Below are 18,906 nucleotides of genomic sequence, written 5' to 3' on the forward strand. Positions count from 1 at the left end.
CACGGAGACCAAAGAGAAAGGCAAATCTACCTCCTCTTACTTTCTGTGCAAGGTCACTGTTGCCATGGTGACAGCCTGATGGCTAGTTTTGCCTCCTTATTCCTTATCTATTTTTCATTTTTCTCCCCTCATATCTGCAATATCTTTGTTTGAAGGCCCCTCACAACCATTGTGGGTCCCCCCCCACCCCCACAAAATCCCCCACACCCACCCACTGTTCTCCACTTTTTTTTTAATCCCTGCTTCACCCTCTTCCCTCTCTGAAAATGAAAAAGCCAAGTGCAAACAGACGACAGGAGACAATGTTTTTGTCTATAAATGATGCAACATCAAAGTGTGTGTGTTTTTCAAAAATGAGACTGAGCAGGGGTCGCTTCAATATCAAAGGCCTGTGCTCTCCCCTTCCCACCCCCCGTTGGATGTGCAGCAGGACGGGGAGAGTGAGGAAAGTCGAATGTTTTGTTATGAGCTTTCCTCTGTTAGTCCGCAAATGAACTACTGATACAGATTAATGAGCTCTAAGCCATCTCCCCGTATTTTGTTGCAGGTTCCTTGCTGCTTCAGTGAATATGTTAGCCCCGCTAGTCAGACAGGGTCACACTACATTACAAAGCAGCCTCATTTGCCTCTTTATCTGTACTAACAGATGGACTATCAGCACATGAGCTTGTGTGACCCTGGGGTGATGGCAAGGTAACGCAAAACTATGTGGACGTAGATCATAACTGGGTTAACAGGGAGACTATGGACTACAGCCTTATGCTCCCCTTCATTTTCTCAAGCAATATTCTGCCGTCGCGTGGCACATGCCGGCGGATAAAGCGAGACAAATGAGACATGGCGAGGGGCGAGGAACGTGCCTGAACTAAGCGACAGCAGGAGCAAGAGGACACAGAGGAAAAGATAATGGGAGAGAGAGCAGAGAAGAAGTATATAAAATGCTGCACAAATCACAGATAGACAAGAGGAGTAGGAGAAAAGAAGTAGAAAAGAATAAATGTAAATAATAGGTAGAGAGAGGAGAGAGAGCAGGAGCTTTATCTTAATTACAATGAAAGATGTATGGTGGTTTATAGGAGCCACGAGGGGAATGCGCATTTACTCATTTGGCTGCTTTGCTCCTCAGACATGCTGGCCTCACTGTGATATCATCAGAAGTTATGCCATTTAAAGATCTAATTTATGTTGAGTGGCAGCTGGAATATGATGGCAATGAACAAAGAACTCATTTTATGCTTTGTCTTCCGCAGACATCTTCAAATTTGGATATGGCAGAGTGAACAACAAGCCAAAACAATGCTAAAACAAAGCCCTTCACAGAAGCATAATCACATATTAAATTGTTGACCACCGTGAGGCCATTTTCTAGAGTGATTTCACATGAGCTGCGTGTGATACATTCCTTATTCACTCTAAGTAAACCATTCTTTTCCTTGTGCATTATCACAGAGAGAGAGAGAGAGAGAGAGAAAGTGAGAGAGAAATAAAATGAGCTAAAAAGCTATCACAAATTGTTTTTGTTCATTTAGCCACTAGACATAATTTTTAATAAATAATCTTTGTTATTGTAAAGACACTTGATAAAGTATCATCTGTGGTCCCTTTGCCAGATGCTGTTCATCACTGTTATTGACATCAACTCTGTCAATTTATTGTTATTTTGATTTATTTTATCCTCGTGTCTTGGTCCATTGTATTCCAAATATGAAACTGCTGATGTTGGGTATTTTGTCTTATGCAAGGTCAGATTTGGGTCTCTTGTACATTGTCTTTTGAGCAGGCTTGAATCAGTAAAGGTTCCTGTGTGGCTGAGCTGTGTATGGTACTGAGCATGGGGGGGTGGTGGTACGTGCTCTTGTAGGTGTTGTAGTGGTTGTAGTGCTCCAGTGGGGGCAGTGATAGGTGTCTCTCCATGGCTGCAACACCTGCAAGCTCTTCCTCCACAGTAATGACCTCCATAGAGGAGGCAGGCCCATCAGGATCCTGCTGGTTATGCTGCTTCCTCATCTTGTAGAAAATAACCAGTAGAACAGCGGCCATAAGCGTGATGGCCACGAAGCAGCCAATGATGATCTTGGTGGTTTTCATCACCTCATCCAGACCGTTGAGGGCTCCTTCTCCATCCAGATCAAGAACTGGAATGGTGTAAGTCCGCTCTGTGGTCCGTGTTGAAACAGGAGTACTTTTTGTTGTTGAGGATGACACCCAGCCAATTGGGGGGAGTGATGTTTGACTATCATCACCTGGGGTCTCAATGGTCTCCACAGTGACTGTAGTAAAATAGGTCACCCCACTGTTTTCCACAGAAGTGACATTGAGCACAGCTGAGGCAGAAATGTTTCCTGCTGTGTTGCTAACCATACAGGTGTAAGTCCCAGTGTCCTGCATGATGACGCTCGTAAAGTTCAGTGTCCCATCATTGAGGACAGACAAGCGCACCTTGTACGCCCCGTGTGTCACCAATGAGCCGTTTGGTGTTAGCCAGCTGATTGATGTCAAGGAGCTTGTGCGACATTTCAACTCTGCCCCCATGCCTTCTGTAACATTCAAGTCAGCGGGTGGCTCCACTATGACGGGGACATCACACTGGAAATAGCTGTGGTCCAATTCCCCAATGTAGCGACCTTTAAAGAGTGTAGGAGTGTGGCAACGGGCGCAGCAACTTGTATTGGCAGGTACTGTCTCCTTCAACCACCAGCTGAGCCACAAGATATCACAGTTGCAGTTCCAGGGGTTGTGATGGAGATGGACCCGCTCTAAGCGATGCAATGGTGTGAAGAGGTCATGTGGTAGAAAGGTAAGGTTGTTGTGAGCCAGGTTGAGCTCCACCAGTGACTGTAGGTCATCGAAGGAATTCCTCTCAATAGTTTGGATCTGGGCATGCATCATCCACAGCTTCTGGAGGTTCACTAAGCCTGTAAATGAGCTTGGCTTGACAATGGACAGCTGGTTTCCTGACATCTCTAGCTCCTCAAGTCTTACCAGTGGTAAGATATTAGGGATCTCCTTGAGGTTGCACATTCCCAGGTTCAGATAACGCAGATTGCTCAAGTCCTTGAAGGCTCCGTCAGAAATGTAGGAGAGACGTTTGAGCTCACCTAGATCCAGCCTTCGAAGCGATGGGACTCGGTTGAAGGCATAAGATGGTATACTTTCAATGGGGTTGTTCCGAAGCCACAGTTCCTTTAGCTTAGACAAGTACTCAAATGCTCCATTGGGGATTGTCGTGAGCCGATTATCAAAAAGCTCCAAGGTGTTGAGGCTGGCCAGCCCATTGAAGGCGCCGATTTCAATGCTGCGGATATGATTCTTGCTCAGCTGCAGGATCTCCAGATGGCGCAGATGTTTGAAACTGTCCACCTTGATGACCTGGATGAGGTTGTCCTGGAGGTTTAGGTAACGAGTGTTCGTGGAAATGCCATCTGGGACATCCCGTAGACTTCGACGGGTGCATATGACTTTGCTGAATTGGTTACTGCATGAACAGACAGAAGGGCACGTCTGTGCACGAACCAGCCCAGCCACCACCAAGATCTGAAGGGCCAAGAGCAGCACAAAGAGGGGGTTGGACAGCGCCCCCTTCAGCCTACGACCTCTCATTGTCTGGCGCTGGAGGGAGGAGATCATTTTGTTCAGCATTCATAGTTCATCTGCTGTTTGGGATCTCTGCAACAAGAAACAACAACAAAAAAAAAATGACTCAGTCACTCCACATCACAGATGGAGAAGCAATACATAGAACAGGTTTCCCACAATATGGCAATCAATAATCATGAGATGCAACACATATCTTTTTATGCAGATCAATGCCTAAAGAATGAATAAAGGTGGAGAGCAGGAAATAAATTGACCCCGATAATGAAGGGTGAATAAGATCATGAAGCATCTACACTTGAGACTTACAAAAATGAAAAATGAGAACTTAGCACCTGTCTCCCCATTAAAACAAGTGGTGTTGGTCAATGGAAATGGTGGAAATGTACAACAGCAAAAAAAAAAAAATACTATAATCTATCAGGGACACATTTTTTCAAGCCCAGCAATCTGCCTTCTATCTATACCACAATTCAATTTTGCTCTCTCATGGTGTGAAGGGTGTACACTCAAGTCCACCTATGAGTGCACATGATACTCCAGTCCATTCCATTAACTCCCACAGTCATCAGACATCTAAAACCTTCAACAATCTTAACCACACGATGGCGACAGGGAACTATATGAGCATCAAGGCTTAGCCAACACGAGAGCTAGGTTTAGGCGCAAAACGCTGGGTTGAGGAAAAGATTGTGGTTTGGGTTAGAAATGTAACCTCCCTAATGTTACATGGCTAACACTGGGGAAATTACCGGTGGAAACACGATTGTCCTTTTTAGAACTCGTCGCTCAGAAATTCAAAGTTGTAGGGATCAAAAGTACTCTGATGAAGGCTTTTGTCACGCACCTCAACTCCCAACAACTACAGTCATATTTTCTCTCTTCATATATATATGCCTAATGTGCTCATTTGATGTGTATGGATGGCGTGATCCGATTCATCTGATGGTCTCTCTCATTGCCTTCTAAGACATAGCACATGCAGTAGATCAATAGACTGAAACTAGTCAGTAACACAGTGAAAACATGAAGAAGAAGAAGAAGAAGAAGAAGAAGAAATACTCTTCAGTTCCTATGTAACTGGTGCTTTGCCAGCATCTAAGCTAACTGCTTTTCAGGGGACACCATCTGTTTTGAATGAGTGGTTCCTTGACTGCCTTCTTGTCTTTATGTGGAAACTGCTAAGATGCTGATTGGTCTGAACTACTGGTGGTGGTGGAAGCGACTTAGTGATCTGAACCAGGAGAAGGTAATGTACTGCTCACAATTTGAATGTCTGAAGTGGTGGTTATTTTCTTTTAATGGACAAATCTCTCACACCAAAGTATGACACACTCACTGAATGTGTCCCTGCACAGTCACCTGTGTTACTGTACATAAACAATAAGGGCTACTGCGCTATGTCCAATATCTTGATGCGATACACAATAATTCACTGATTATTACCTTTGAACCATATTATGAATTCCTCAGGCTTCTATAAACAATGCAATATTTCAATGCTGTTTACTTTTTATTCCAATTTATGGCCACACTAAAAACCCTGAGAAAGACTGTGAAGAGGCCAGCGGAATTTATCTGTCAAATCAAGAGTCCAACAACCAATTTGCTACTCTGTTATCCCAGATTAGATTAAATTAGTCCACTCATCCACAGTGTCTGAGAGTCTCAACATTAAAAAAAAAAAGACCAGGACCATACAGTCCAGGCTATACCGCCCACCTCCACACAGCAGGGTTGAGGTGTTGCTATTCCCCTCATCACCCCGGTCACTTACAAACACATCAACACATGCTGTATGCTTTACAACTGTAAAATGTGACAGCGTTTAGTCAAACTGTGCTGTCAACGGATGCAGGCACTATTCATCACTGCCAAGAGCAAAGAATGCTTGCCTGGTGCAAAAAAAAACCCATTAACCTCGTCTACTGGGTCCTTTCTGAGAGTATTCTCTCTGTCTCTTTCCAACCCTCCAACTCAAATTATCATCTCTTTTTGATGAGCAAGAAGAAATAAGCCTATTATGACAGGTGTTTTCCAAACTGTAAAAATTGTCAACTGATGTGGAATTGTTCTCCAGTGAGGCTGAGTTGCTGGCTTAATCAGTACAAATCAATCTACATGTGGCTTGGTTTTCCTCCAGCTGGGATGTCATGACACGGTATTGAAGGGAAACGGTGGAAAGATGAGCCTCTGCTGGAGGAAGAAGATGGAAAGAGGCTGGCATTGGTAGGCTCTCATTCTGTATGCCTGGAATTACACAAGTCTTCCAATACCATCTACAAGAAGGAAATGTCAGACATGTCAAACTCCCTGATAGAGGTTATCTGAAGCCAGTAAAATGGCCTTGTTTGGAGTACTTCAAGGGAAAAAAAAATCAGACGTAAGCATGTTCCTTTACCACTCAATAATTACAGCTTTGGACACATGCCCTCTTCATAAAACATCTCATGCAAATCCACTTTATCAGCAGAGAATCCCTCATTACATAAAAAGAATGCACATATAGTATATTAAAGGAAAAAATAGCTTCAAGCGTCCATCCTCTCTTTGTTGCTGCAACACTGCATGGATTAATTTGATCTAAGTGTGTTCAACATGTATTCAGGGCCACTGAAAGCAGTTGCTGCTTACATCTCAAATCCTGTCAGCAACATAAAAACACACCCACCCTCACTTTTCTGTTTGGGCACAGGCAGCTACTGACATTGTGTCTGACACCACTGTGATTTGCCAGGCTCCTTTTATACGTAGTTTTGCTCTATAAGTGCAATGGTTGCATGAACATAGCAAAGCAACTGTACGATTACATAGCTGTTAAATCAGAGATGAGTAGTCTGTCAGCATTGCGTGTTTCCATACAAGCTAGTGAAATGTGTTAGCTAGGACATTCCCACACACCAGGGAGGCATTCTTGGCAGATTGAGATGCAACAACCTCAATAGTGACGCATCAACAGAAGAAGTAACATTTCACATCCAAAGTACAATTGTTTCATTGTCTTATCGTGTTAATATGTGAAGCAGTATGCTAACGGTGCTCAACACAAGTCAAATACAAGAGTGTAACACGAGAAATGTTGCATTTTTAATCAAAATGCTTTGTAATCTCATCTTGTTGACATATTTAGTTTTTTCCCCTCAGTATTCTGCGCCGGGATTTGACGTTTTGTGTACAAAAGCATTATCATAGCAAACTGAAAAAAAAATCACACTTTGCACTTTAATCATCTGAAAACAATGTTAGCAGTACGTGTGCTTATATCATGTGTAGCCTAAGAAAGTTAGACTGATGTATCGTTATCTCTGCATGCCCTAAAAAGCACTAAATGTGTTACTATTCTTATCAGAACTATAATATCATGTTGAAACTAGAAGGCAGTCAGAGAGCGCAGATGTCCGCCAAGGCAACCTCAGCTAAACCGAATGTAAAAAAATAGAAAACCCATGCAGTTTTCCGCCATGTTTAACAGATCTGTAAGTACATTTAGTGGGTTCATCCTTGTCCAATACTATTCCCCTTCACCAAGTGTGGTGTTATCCTGACTCATAGTTTCCACATCATGCTAACAAACATAGATGTAACACCACTCGCTATGTGTGAAATAGATGACTGAAGTGGGTAAAATATCAAGTGATATTAAATTTGGCCTCACGATGGAGAAGCAAGCAGCTAGGAAGAATGTCTGCTACATGAAAACTCATCTGCTTAATTCTTTCACAGCACAACTGCTTCATCATATTTGCATACATCTGAAAGCGTGTCTTGTTTTCACCGTGTTTGTGTGCTGATGTTGTAACCTCAGAGGCCATCTGGAGCTTACAAGGCTTTTGCACAGTAAAGGTGCCCGAGCCATACAGATGGAGCAGCAGATTTGTTGTGTCAGTGTGTGAAATTATGACACAGACCCGAGGGCTAGTGAATATATTAGCATGTACAGTATTGTGCTATATACAGTATATAAGAAGCTATGAACAACATCAGAATGTGTTAAATGACACAGATGGTCAGAAAACCCACATGAAGAATGAACCCTTTGCTTATTTAGTTGCTCATTTGATTCCTTTAGTCTCTAATATGTATAATAACACATAATAATCCTCAAAAACATTAACAGTTTACACTTGTGACAAAGGCTGGATAATTTCTGAAAACTGCAGGAAAACGGAATAAAAGCAAAAATATTTTACTGGAATATTTCCAGGTTTATCCTTTAAAAGGGTTTAGCCTGGAGCGCTTTTTTTCCTATGAATATGAATGAATTATAACTTGTATTTTACACATCATTTATGTAGTTATTTATTTATAAGTATTCTAACCTAATCCAAGATTTTTACCTGACCCTACCAAAGTGATTGTGCCAAAATCTAACCGGACTATAACCACAGCACCGTAACAACTATCTGAAAATATTGCATTTAACATCTGGTGTTTAATTTTGAAGTTTTTACTGCAGGGATTCATGCAGGTTCCAGGACATTCATAGAATTATGCATGAAAATTGCATATAACTTTTTGGAAGATATCATTGGAGTATATGATGAGTCTTCATTCCCCGGAGAGAAGAAATAAAAGGTTCAGGTTTTTCACTCTCCGTCAAGAGGTTTGGTTTCCACAGTTAACTTTGGACTCTATAATAGCTAATTTCCTGACATTTATATTGACACAACAGTAACAATAAATGTGGTAGATTAATTGATAGCTATCAATTGCAACTTGAGAGGGGCCATATTTAAAATGGTACACTTAATGTCCATAATTTTTAGTGCCACACAAGTAGGCTGACTGCTAGTTAGCTTAGCCACAGTATTGAAAGTGGCCTAAAATGTCATCAGATACACTTCTCTCCAGAACTGTCTTTGGGTGAATAAATAGGGGGAAACTAGGGATGTGTTTAACATTCGCTGTGAGAAGAAAAAAAAAAAAGCAAAATTATGCGATGCTGTTATTTCATCAGATACCAGAACTACAGTACTTCTCCTGCTTCACAGCCTGCGAGAGCGAGACAGCTTCCAAAGCCCGCAGTTCCCCCTCTGTGTATATTCATGAATCAAATAAATCAGGTTCAGGATCTTGGCTTGGCCAGAAGTAATCCTCAGCATGCCCTCTTATGAAATCCACCATAATTGGTCTTCTGCTTGTCAACAAACATTTTGTTTTATTGACCGAAATTGCGATGGGCCTTTCGAGGTGGTGTGTCTTATCAGGAGAGTAGCTAGGAGTATGTATCTGAAAAACAAGCTTTGCGTTTTCCGCAAATGTTGCAGAGGTGAAAACTGTGTATGTGATAACGTTTGAGAAAGGTTAGGTGCCTGACTGCGAGTGCTCAGAACTTGCAGTCAACCATCTGGAGGGTCTGGAGCCCAGAGGAGAGGTTAAAGGTATCAGTCAGGCGTGTGGTACTAAAAACCATGCACAAGCAGCCTGCTTCTCAATAAATTGGCATTTTTCAGTTAAAACAGATGGTTCTTGCAATTCGTTGGACCATGTTAGTGGCAGACAAAAACAATTGTTTTACTTGAAAAAAAAAAAAGGCAAATGGGGCTTAGTGTGATGGATGGTTTCACAGGTTTTCAGTTTATACAGTAGCATTATTATTATTGAATATGCTACAAAACAGCAGCAACAAAGCTATTAAATAGACACATTTTATATATCATAATTTATGTAAATACAGAAATTTTAAGGGGATTCTGGGAAGGAGGTATTTGTTTATTAGCGCATTAGCAGCCTTGAAGGGAACCCTTAAAATCCATTACTTTAAAGAATATGCCTCTTTGTGACAGAAGAAGTGCTTATAGGCATAGTTGAGTTTGATGGCTACTGCTTTCAAAATTTTCCCCAGGGACCCACCATATGTGCGACCGCTGCTTTAGTCTCCTTCTGACATGCAGGCTTGAGCATTCTCTGCTCACCGGCTCTGCTCCACCTGAGAACAACACACTCCTCCTCCCCCGCCTTGGCCTACGTCCCACGAGTGCTGCTGGTGTTAGGGAAATAAATCTGGGAAGCTGTAGGGTGGTGCTGACTCATCAACCAAAGCCCATTCTTTTAACAGGAACAGAAATGACCAGGCGAATCTCAGAACGGCAAAAAATGAAGTGCATTTTCTTGAGCATTTTTCATTCTGGTGCAATCCAAAAAAACATTTTCTCAGTATTGTCTCTGGGCTGCTGCAAACAACTCTAACTGTGTCTATCTCTGAAAGCAGATTAAGGATGTTTGGACTGCATTGCAAATGCCATATACAGGATCTGTGGAATCGCTCGATTCTGTTGTTACATTTACAGTAGTTATGGTATATGTGTCCTTTCTAGTAGAGATTAACACCTGAGATATTTTTCATTTGCCTTCTCTTTATTATCTGGCTTTGGTTGGGCTCTTTGCTGCTTTGAAAAAAGAAGCCCTTGGAGAGTGTTTTCCGCGGGGTGTGTTGATGAGACAGCCTCTCTCTCCACTGATCTCTGGTGAAGGATAACAACAGGCCATTGCAGGTCACACAAACGGGAATGATGCAAATCATTTTTTGCCTTTGTTTATCTCTTGAACTGCACCCTCTGTGGAGTATATCTTTAGTGATGTCGAAAAAAAGGAACTATCATTTCATAAAACAAACACGACTACTGTACCTACAATATGATAATTAAAGTCGTTACTGCAATAAAACACACGTCCACTATGTCATTTTCAATGTAATGAAAATAAAATTGCTTCAAGTACGATTGTCAAGAGCTGCAATATTTCATTTCATATAGATATTTTGATAGAGTGAAGATAAAAAACACTGAATATATGGGAGCTATATTGTGAAATAATTTCACTATAATCTTTGCGAAAGAGGACTTGGACTCGCTGATTCTACTGCAGATAAACTGAGAAAGAAACAGAGCAAGGTCACACTGATGGAGCAAACTGAAGTGTTTTCTCTTGTCTGTGCGGAGATGTGACTCTTAAAAGAACAGCTGCCAGAGGTCTCAGTAAAGGAGTGGAAATGTTCTCATCTATAGGGTACAGGAAGCTATGACAACTCAAGAAGCCCGCTCGATTTTTACTCGTCGTCGTTTACACGACGAGTTCTTATCTTGAGAGGAGGGCCGTGCTTTAAATCCAGATGCTAAACCAATTCTTAGGTATTTCAGAGCACAGACAACAATTTGAATGTGTTGTATGAATCCTCACACTGATCTTAATGCGGCATTAATTGATTCTTTACTGCTACGTAGGAGGCAGGCTGACTCAACCATGCACTAATCACTTGAACTCAATACAATGAGCCAAAAGGGGCTCAAAGACACAATTCTTTCTAGGAATGAGTCGAAATCTGAACATGAACTTGGAAAAACACCAAAAACATGGTATTAATGTGAATTTTTTTTTTTTTTACCAAATATTTCCAAGATTATTACCTCTGCCAAGGTTTGTCAGTCTTGTGCTAAAACTACTGAATCAAGGGGCAGATCCAGGATTCGTTCTGATCACTTCTATTTTCACATTGCGAAACAGCTGTCTGTTTGAAAGCTTCCAGATATATCATCCTGAAATGAGAAAAATATATAAATAAATCTGCAGTTCATTGCAGATCTGGATGAAGCTGCGGATTTTGTAGATCAAAATCTTTTTTTTTTTTTTTTTAAAGGAGTGATTGATATCAGTGCCACCACCACAGAGGTCATGTGATGATCAACGTCGGGCTGTTAGCAGTGTAACTCAAAAGTTGATGCGAATTTCTCAAGGATGATGGAAGTTGGGTTGAGGAACAATCAGTTAGGTTTTGGAATCGATCTGGATCTGATGAGGTCATACCGCCTCGGCGGAGGTTCAGCTTCTGTAAGTGTCCTCTAGACTCCAACAGCAACCGACGTAGACCTACTATTTATCAATGCAACAAGGAGATCCATCTGCAAACAACCACTCACTGTCAAGGGACGGCCTCAACGTCTCTGGACCAACTGGTGAAAAGCCACACATTCATTGACTGTGAGGTGACTACTTGCCTGCAAAGAAGACTCTGCGATGTGATGGAGAACAAGCGCTAGGAGCTTAAAATGTTCAAAAAAGGTAACATTTTCAGGACATTCAGACAAGCCAGAAGATGTCCTGAAAGCTGATGACAACCAGGGACAAATCTTCTATGTGAGTGGGCAATCGATGTGTATAGAGATCATATTGTTTATGAACACAATTTTTTGTTTTTGTTTTATTGATGCGGTTTCAGACAACAGTGAAGAGAAGAAGTCGGGCTTTCTTCAGTAATTCAGGATTTGAAAAAAGGGGCATAAGGAGGGTTGAAGGGCCCCATTCCTGTATTCACCTTGGGTCCAAATAGAGTCACTAGCTTCTTATACATAAAAGGGGCAAATGCTGTTGGGCGCCCTGATGAAAGTCAATTGTGTACCCCTCAGTTCACTTTGTACTGTTTCCCTTAGTCAAAAGATGCACTTCTGGCCTCTTGAACTCTAATACTGTGTTATGGAGGAAACATTCCTCGTCAAGTGTGTCTCTAAGTACAGAGCAGTTCTTGTGCATGTTTGAGTGTACTCTAGCCATACTATAGAAAATAGTCCTACTATTTTATAACAAAACCATTGACATTGTTATGAAAAATATGAAGAGAGGGTCTATTACAAGTTGAACAAGCTTTTTTTTTTTTGTTGCAGCAGAGAAGAAAACAGATTGGGATCTAGGTCTCGTCATCATCAACCATGCCAGATATGCTGGTACCAGTGACCCTCTGACCTGAGCTTAACCTCTGCCATTCCCTCAGGGTGAAAGCACTCCCAGATGGCATGGCCATATTATTGAAAATGATCACAATTTTAGATGACCAGGCTCATTTTCTCTGTTCTGTGATGGAGGAGATTAAATTAAAATAGAGGCAAAATTGAGAGCAATCAAACTGCCATCTGGAATTATGGTCAAACAGACAATCGCTATGAGGACAAAAGTCACATTTGAACTCTGTAGCAGGCAATATGCTATGGTAATATGTCTGAAAACAGTAGAAACTACATTATTTTGAATCCGTCTCTCCTTTGTTTGAAAATTATACCGATCATCAGCACACCAGCCACTTTCTCCTGTTGACTAGTGAATGGCGACAGCTCTATTTAGTTGGCTTTATTTACTAAATGGCTTTGGAATCACTGTGGCACACATTTCAAGCTTTTCATCAAGTGCAACATGTGGACAAATCTGATACACAGAGTTAAATAAATTGGTGTTAGTGTCTAAAACTGCTACAGTAAAGCGTACAGACTGCATACAGTCTGCTCTGTATGATAGCATCTGAGAGCATCTGTTTGCTAGACACCTTCTGTGTTGTGTGTTGTGTTAAATGTCAGGTAGACAGAGGAGGGTTGCTATCTTGCGTCAATACCGGTAAGAGAAAGAGCGAGAGGCTAAAGAGACACCTTTCAAGTGATAATTCAATTCCTATTCACGTATTACCTTATGCCGCCTCCATTATGATAATTGCATGGGCTAAATAATCTGCAGGGGCTTCCATGTTCAAATGCACTCTGCTGAGGCTGTGTCTGGTCTCTGCAAAGGGATTAAGTCAGGATGCCCTGGGTGGCAGGCTGGCTGAATGTGAGGGCACTTTTAGTATTCTAGCCCACCAATCTGCTCCTGTGACTGCGTTCCTAAAAAGAGATCTGCAGGATTGGCTAGTTGTGGGTGGATCAGGGAAGAGTCGTGGCTCACTAGATGAAAACATGGCACAGTGTAGGTTGGTCAGGCACACAGACAGGGATATACACTCTCACTGCTCTAAAGCTTGCTTTTGGTGATCTTCCTTCCTCCTGCAGTGCGCACAAGCAGGTGGTAGCCTGGTTTTCGGTAGGTGAGTACAGCAGCAGAAGTGGCAGAACAAATGAGCTGCTGATCGCACAGACATTAAACAGATCACCGCTTTAGTTAAGGATTCGTGCGGAAGGGAATGTACAGCTGAGGAGCAACGCTGGGGTGCCACCAAAAGAATTCTAAATGAACTTGTGACAGTCATTTTGTTTGAAAGATGAATTATTCAATATTTAATCTAAAAGGTTCCACATCACAGCAATGCCCTTGTTACATTTTATGTGTCATCAGTGAAACTTGGCTCTTTTGAAATATGTTAATAACATATTGGATGCGAGTCGTCTCAGGTTGAGAAGCTGCGACGGGAAAGTGGGACAGTGAGTTGTGTTCAAAAGACATAACACCATAAATCTGATTTTGCTTCCTTTCTCTCTCTCTTTTTTTTTTTTTTACATCTCTGGATATGACTGAGATTCTTACTTCACTTGGACATTTCACCCTTATAGTTGTATTCCATGGCAGTATCAAAAGACCAAGATGCAGCCATGCAGTGAATAAGACGAGAGCCTTACATTAAAAGCGACACAATAGTGATGTAGCTTCAATGGCTAGTCTTGGCAGGTTGCCCGTGTAAACTGCATGGTACTCAGTCACAACTTTCTGCAGCTGAATACTGGCTATTGTGCTATGGTTTGTAAATTCATTGTATAGGACAAGTTGGAGGCGAGCTCTGTGTTGACTTGCAGGAGACATGTTACAGACAAAAGATTTCCTCAGACATGTACATGCTGCTACACTTTGTTCTTTCCATGTTGCTGCCAACAAATGTGCTAATGTTTCTCGCTGCGAATCCTTTCTCTACACTTTTAACTGACGTTTCAATGTTTTCACGTCTGACATGTTCAAGTTGTGATGCCCCAGGTCATTCAGGGATTCTGTCTCAGTTCCAGTGGATCTTGCATTAGACAACAGGGCACCCTTCGGTGACCGTATGAGACTGACCTCAGTGTCAGCCTATCTGCGTTTATGTCAAACACAATCAGCTGTCAATGTCTAGCAGTAAAGCCCTGAGCTGTAATTTAGAGATATAGGTTGATGTGGAGGGTGAGTCCAGATAATGCCAGACTTTGTAGCAGGAGATAATTCCAGCTCTATTCCAGTTTGTAATAACAATGAATCTGGACAGTAAAAATTACTTGTCATTTATCATATTGACTGTGTAAAAACAGACAGTTCCTGGCACTTTTATACGTTATTGTTGTGTTGATGCTATGGTTAAGGTCTGCTTAGGTTGGGAAAGTCAGATGATAAATACATTTTCAAAGTGAAACCATTCTGGCTCTGCATTAAATCAATTGTTTTTGTAATACTGTAAAAACTTTTTATTTGCTTCTCAGGTACCCGCAAAATATGTTTTTTTCTTTCCTGAATCACTTCTTTGTGACTCCAGAATGCAGGAAGAGGCAGCTACACATATTTAGCTTGAAGCTGTTGTTGACTGACAGCTAACAACAGCAAAAGCATCAAACAACAGTAAAACTGCCCAAAAACATCTATTTGCAAATTTTCAAGCTCATTTTCTGGTACAAGCCACAACCTTCTTATACAATCATGCGTTTATAATTCACAAATATACAATAACACCTCCTCTTCACCACTAAAAAGAGCAAGCACAAACAAAAATAAGTGAGTCGGTTCAACTGAAAGTTCCGGCTGGTCACACTTGGCGCTTCTGTGAACAAGCAAAGACCCGAGTTTGTTTTTATCTCAAATCAAAGTGTTTGTAGATTTCTTAGCACAGGGCTAGTAAAGAAAACACGGACATTTACCAGATGTTGAGCTTGCAAATTTGTTAACTGATGTTTTTGGGCAGTTCTGCTGTTCTTTTGTGGCTTTAGCTGTGGTTAGCTGTCAGTCGCAATTAGCTTCAAGCTAAATATATGTAACTGGTTCCTCCCGCATCCTGTTGTCAAAGCAAATGAATGCAACGAATTTGTGCACTGAAGACACCTATTTGGGAGTGCTTGAAAGGCTAATGAAAGGGGAAAAAAATGCTTTTTTTCACTTTTAAATGCATCTTCCCCAAATTGTAATTGGTTCTTCCTTGACTCATAGAATCAAAATCATCAAAATGCATTTGTCATCTTTGTGCTACACCTTTCTTCTTAATGTCAGAAGCCGGACCGCTGCTAGCAGAGGCATGCTGGTCAGATTTGTTTTCTCCTCTCTCATATCTTTTTTTTTTTTTTTTTTAATTTTACCAAAAGTCACGGCAGACAATCACAGAATTCTAATCATAGAAACAAACAGTTATAAGATGCTCCACTAGACCTGCCTCAGCTGACATGATGATCTGGACTGTAAACATTAATATGTTGTGGTGAGGAGAATTTCTTTCAAAACAACTGTAGTTGATGCAGCTTCTACAAGGCGTGAGCCAGCTAGCTAGCTAGGCCTACAAATCTGTATGCTCTGTAAGTTCCAGCACTTAATGTTTAGAGACTTAAAAAATACCCCAGATGAAAGCTGTAGGGAAACATGGCCTGAAATGGGCTGTATCGTTAATGGGCTTCAGCGTAAGAGTCAGCCTCAGGTAAAAGCACACACCATCCAGCCATCTAGTTATGCTTTCTGGCTCCATAAAGAGCATAGAGCATGCACCTGTGAGACTATAAGCAAGCTGTTTATGGATAATTACCTTTATGCAAACATTGACAAAAAGATTTAAATATGGCCTGGAAAAACAAACAGAAATTTGATATGTTATGCAGGAAAATGAGCTTTTATTATAATCGGTGATATATATACATTATTTTAGCAATGTATATTTGGGTCAAGGGTTAAATGCAAGCTTTCTTCCCTGAATCACTTAGAAAAAAGGGGAAACAGCGTGATACATCTATTGATCCCTGCAGTGAGACACTCTTTTCACTTGTGCCCCTCCAGGGAGGTCATCTTCACATGGAGCGACCCGGGAGCTGGCGAGGAGTCAGCAGGGAGCTGCCGACTTGCTCAAGGGCAGAACTAGGAAGCTGTGTACCGCATAAGTGCTTCCCTGTGTGGTTACAACCGAAGAACCATCTTAAATCTTTAAGGATATCTCAGAAGAAAATCCCAACATAAAATCAAAGCTTATGAAAGCAGAGGGGAGATTTTTATTTGATGTGAGTATTAGGTGAATATCATTAGACCATTCTGCTCTGTGCACACTAGATTTCTCTTTTATATCAAATACGTCCCTTCAATGTTATATATTACTTAGGCTAAATTATCATTTTACAATTAGAATATAGATCCTGAAAAATGTTTCATATTCTGTACGTGTTGTCATCCAAGTGTCCAAGGACACTCTTCATTCCTCCCATAAAGTCTGTCCCACTGCAACGATTTTAGCTGGGAAATTAAATTCACTTCGACCAGATTACTATAATTATCTACCTCGTGATGAAGGGTGAGCTGAGGATTAAGGTCTGTTTAAAATAACCACCATCAAATATATTTGGACGCAATAAATGAAAGCTGAGGAGCAGACATTTTCTCACAAGTGAGGCTTTGATTTTTCCTTTTTTTCCCCTCTCCTCCTCATCTCGGTACTCTATTCTTTTCTGTCAGCTAATCTGCTTTGATAATGCAGCAGCGAATGCACGGCGCTCGGTGGTAGACCAACTTAAAGTCAGTCAGAAATCAAAGCAGGGAAAATGCAATTCTTCAAGTGGCAGTCAACAATTTTTGTAAAGGACATTTGTAAATACAAGACACAGGCACACTCACAGTCAAAGGCTTGGACCCAGTGGATCATACAGTAGCCAGGAAGGGCCAAATATGCAAGATTTTTTAATGCAATTTTTTTTTTTTTTTTTAGGGAAGCTTGTGAGTAATGTTTATTCAGCTTGAACAATAGCATGAAAGGGAAATCTATTCATCTGCAAAGTATTGCAGCAGCAAACAACACTCGACCCATGAATTCAGTCAAAACGATCACATTTTCTGTTGTTTCTGTTTTTTGATGCAAATAGCCTTTCAGCCTACATGGCGTCGTCTATCAAACACATCAAGATGATACCTTAGCAACAGACAACAAGCTAGTCAAAGAAACTTTGGCTTCCTGTCTTTTTTTTTCAAAATCCATCCATCCATCGTCTTCCACTTATTACTATTAAGGGTCGTGGGGGGGGGGGGGGGGTGGAGCCTATCCCAGCAGCCTTCAGGCGAGAGGCAGGGTTCACCCTGGACAGGTCACCAGTCCATCACAGGACCAACACATAGAAGACAGACAACCATTCACACTCACAGTCACACCTACGGTCAATTTAGAGTATCAATCAGCCTCGTCCCCTCTTGATGTCTTTGGACTGTGGGAGGAAGCTGGAGTACCAGAGAGAACCCACACAGGAACAGGGAGAACATGGAGACTCACACAGAAAGATCCTGTGATGGAGCCAGGACTGGAACCAGGAAACTTCTTGCTGTGAGGCGACAGTGCTGACCACTGCACCACAGTGCCGCCTTTTTTTCAAAATACTGTATGTCTCTGAAAGCAGGTCCTACAAAAAAAAAAAAAGTAAAAAAAACCCAGCTTTTATTTTGAAGTTAAGATCACCATGCTGGGAGTGAATTTTCTAGGTGACAATGTGATTGAAGAAAATCAATAAAAGATCAAGTTTCCCCATTAACCTTTCCTAATAAAAACAAGCGTTCAAAGATTCAATAACCAACATCCATCCCTAAACAATCTGATAGCTCAAGAAAGCAAACCTTCGATAATGAGATTATCAACCTGTGATCGCAATAAAATAAATGATCGTTTAACCTATGGAAGAACATCACTGCTGTTTGTCTGTTAGCAGTAGAACTCAGAAAGTTGGGAGTGGATTCTGGTGAGATTTGGTCAGTGTGACCAGTTGACAAACAATTCATTTTTGGATTTTGGAATTGATCTGAAACTGATAGTCATTGCTCCTTGGTGGAGGTATGCATTCTCCTACAGGGGTTTCTATGTTTCTCCAAAATCAATACCAGCCAGTCTGTCACAGTCAGCAGGTGTCCGTATCTATGTGGAGGTGTTGTGGAGGTCACTAGTGGGGCAGTCCCGCAGTCTCACAGCAAACCAGATAGCTTTAATAATGTCTCTGCCTCTGTGCCTCCATATTGTTTTTTTTTCTTTTTTTTTTTCAGAAAATCACTGGCAGAGCGCCAGATTAAATAAAAACTGCTCATGGGGTTTGTTTCTATGACAACATGATCTTGATAAATTCTATGATTGACAACCATTAGTGATTCTTTTTTTTTATCATCTATGTTTTTCTTACTATTGATTTTTTCCCATTGTTTTTTCTTCTATAACTGGAGAGGTCTCGCCCTCAAATTTTCCAGGGATGAGCTTGATAATGATGATGTCCAGCTGTCAGCGCTCCGTCTGACAGCAGCAGAGCAAGGTGGGCGACACAAGCCCGCGGAAACCTCAAGACAGCCACCACCACCGTCTCATCTGCGAGCCACTCTTATTGTAGCCTG

At 41.4% G+C, this 18,906-nt stretch overlaps 1 protein-coding gene across 2 annotated transcripts in view; it reads right to left on the reverse strand.

Annotated features, from left to right (window-relative positions):
- Positions 1 to 225: 225 nt before the first annotated feature.
- Positions 226 to 18,906, reverse strand: part of lrrc4cb (leucine rich repeat containing 4C, genome duplicate b) — a 50,362-nt gene continuing 31,681 nt past the window's right edge. The window contains exons 2-3 of one of the 2 annotated variants that reach the window (XM_086179278.1): positions 17,810 to 17,936; positions 226 to 3,666 (exon numbers count right to left, since the gene is read on the reverse strand). In XM_086179278.1, coding sequence (XP_086035404.1) covers positions 1,744 to 3,639 — 1,896 coding nt within the window. In that variant the 5' untranslated portion in view covers positions 3,640 to 3,666; positions 17,810 to 17,936 and the 3' untranslated portion in view covers positions 226 to 1,743. The remainder of the gene's footprint in view (positions 3,667 to 17,809; positions 17,937 to 18,906) is intronic. The other variant, XM_086179269.1, reaches the window with a different exon arrangement.

This window comes from Aulostomus chinensis, chromosome 2 (genome assembly GCF_037954235.1).
Source record: "Aulostomus chinensis isolate RoL2024-O1b breed Wild chromosome 2, RoL_Achi_v1.0, whole genome shotgun sequence".
Classification (NCBI taxonomy): Eukaryota; Metazoa; Chordata; class Actinopteri; order Syngnathiformes; family Aulostomidae; genus Aulostomus; species Aulostomus chinensis.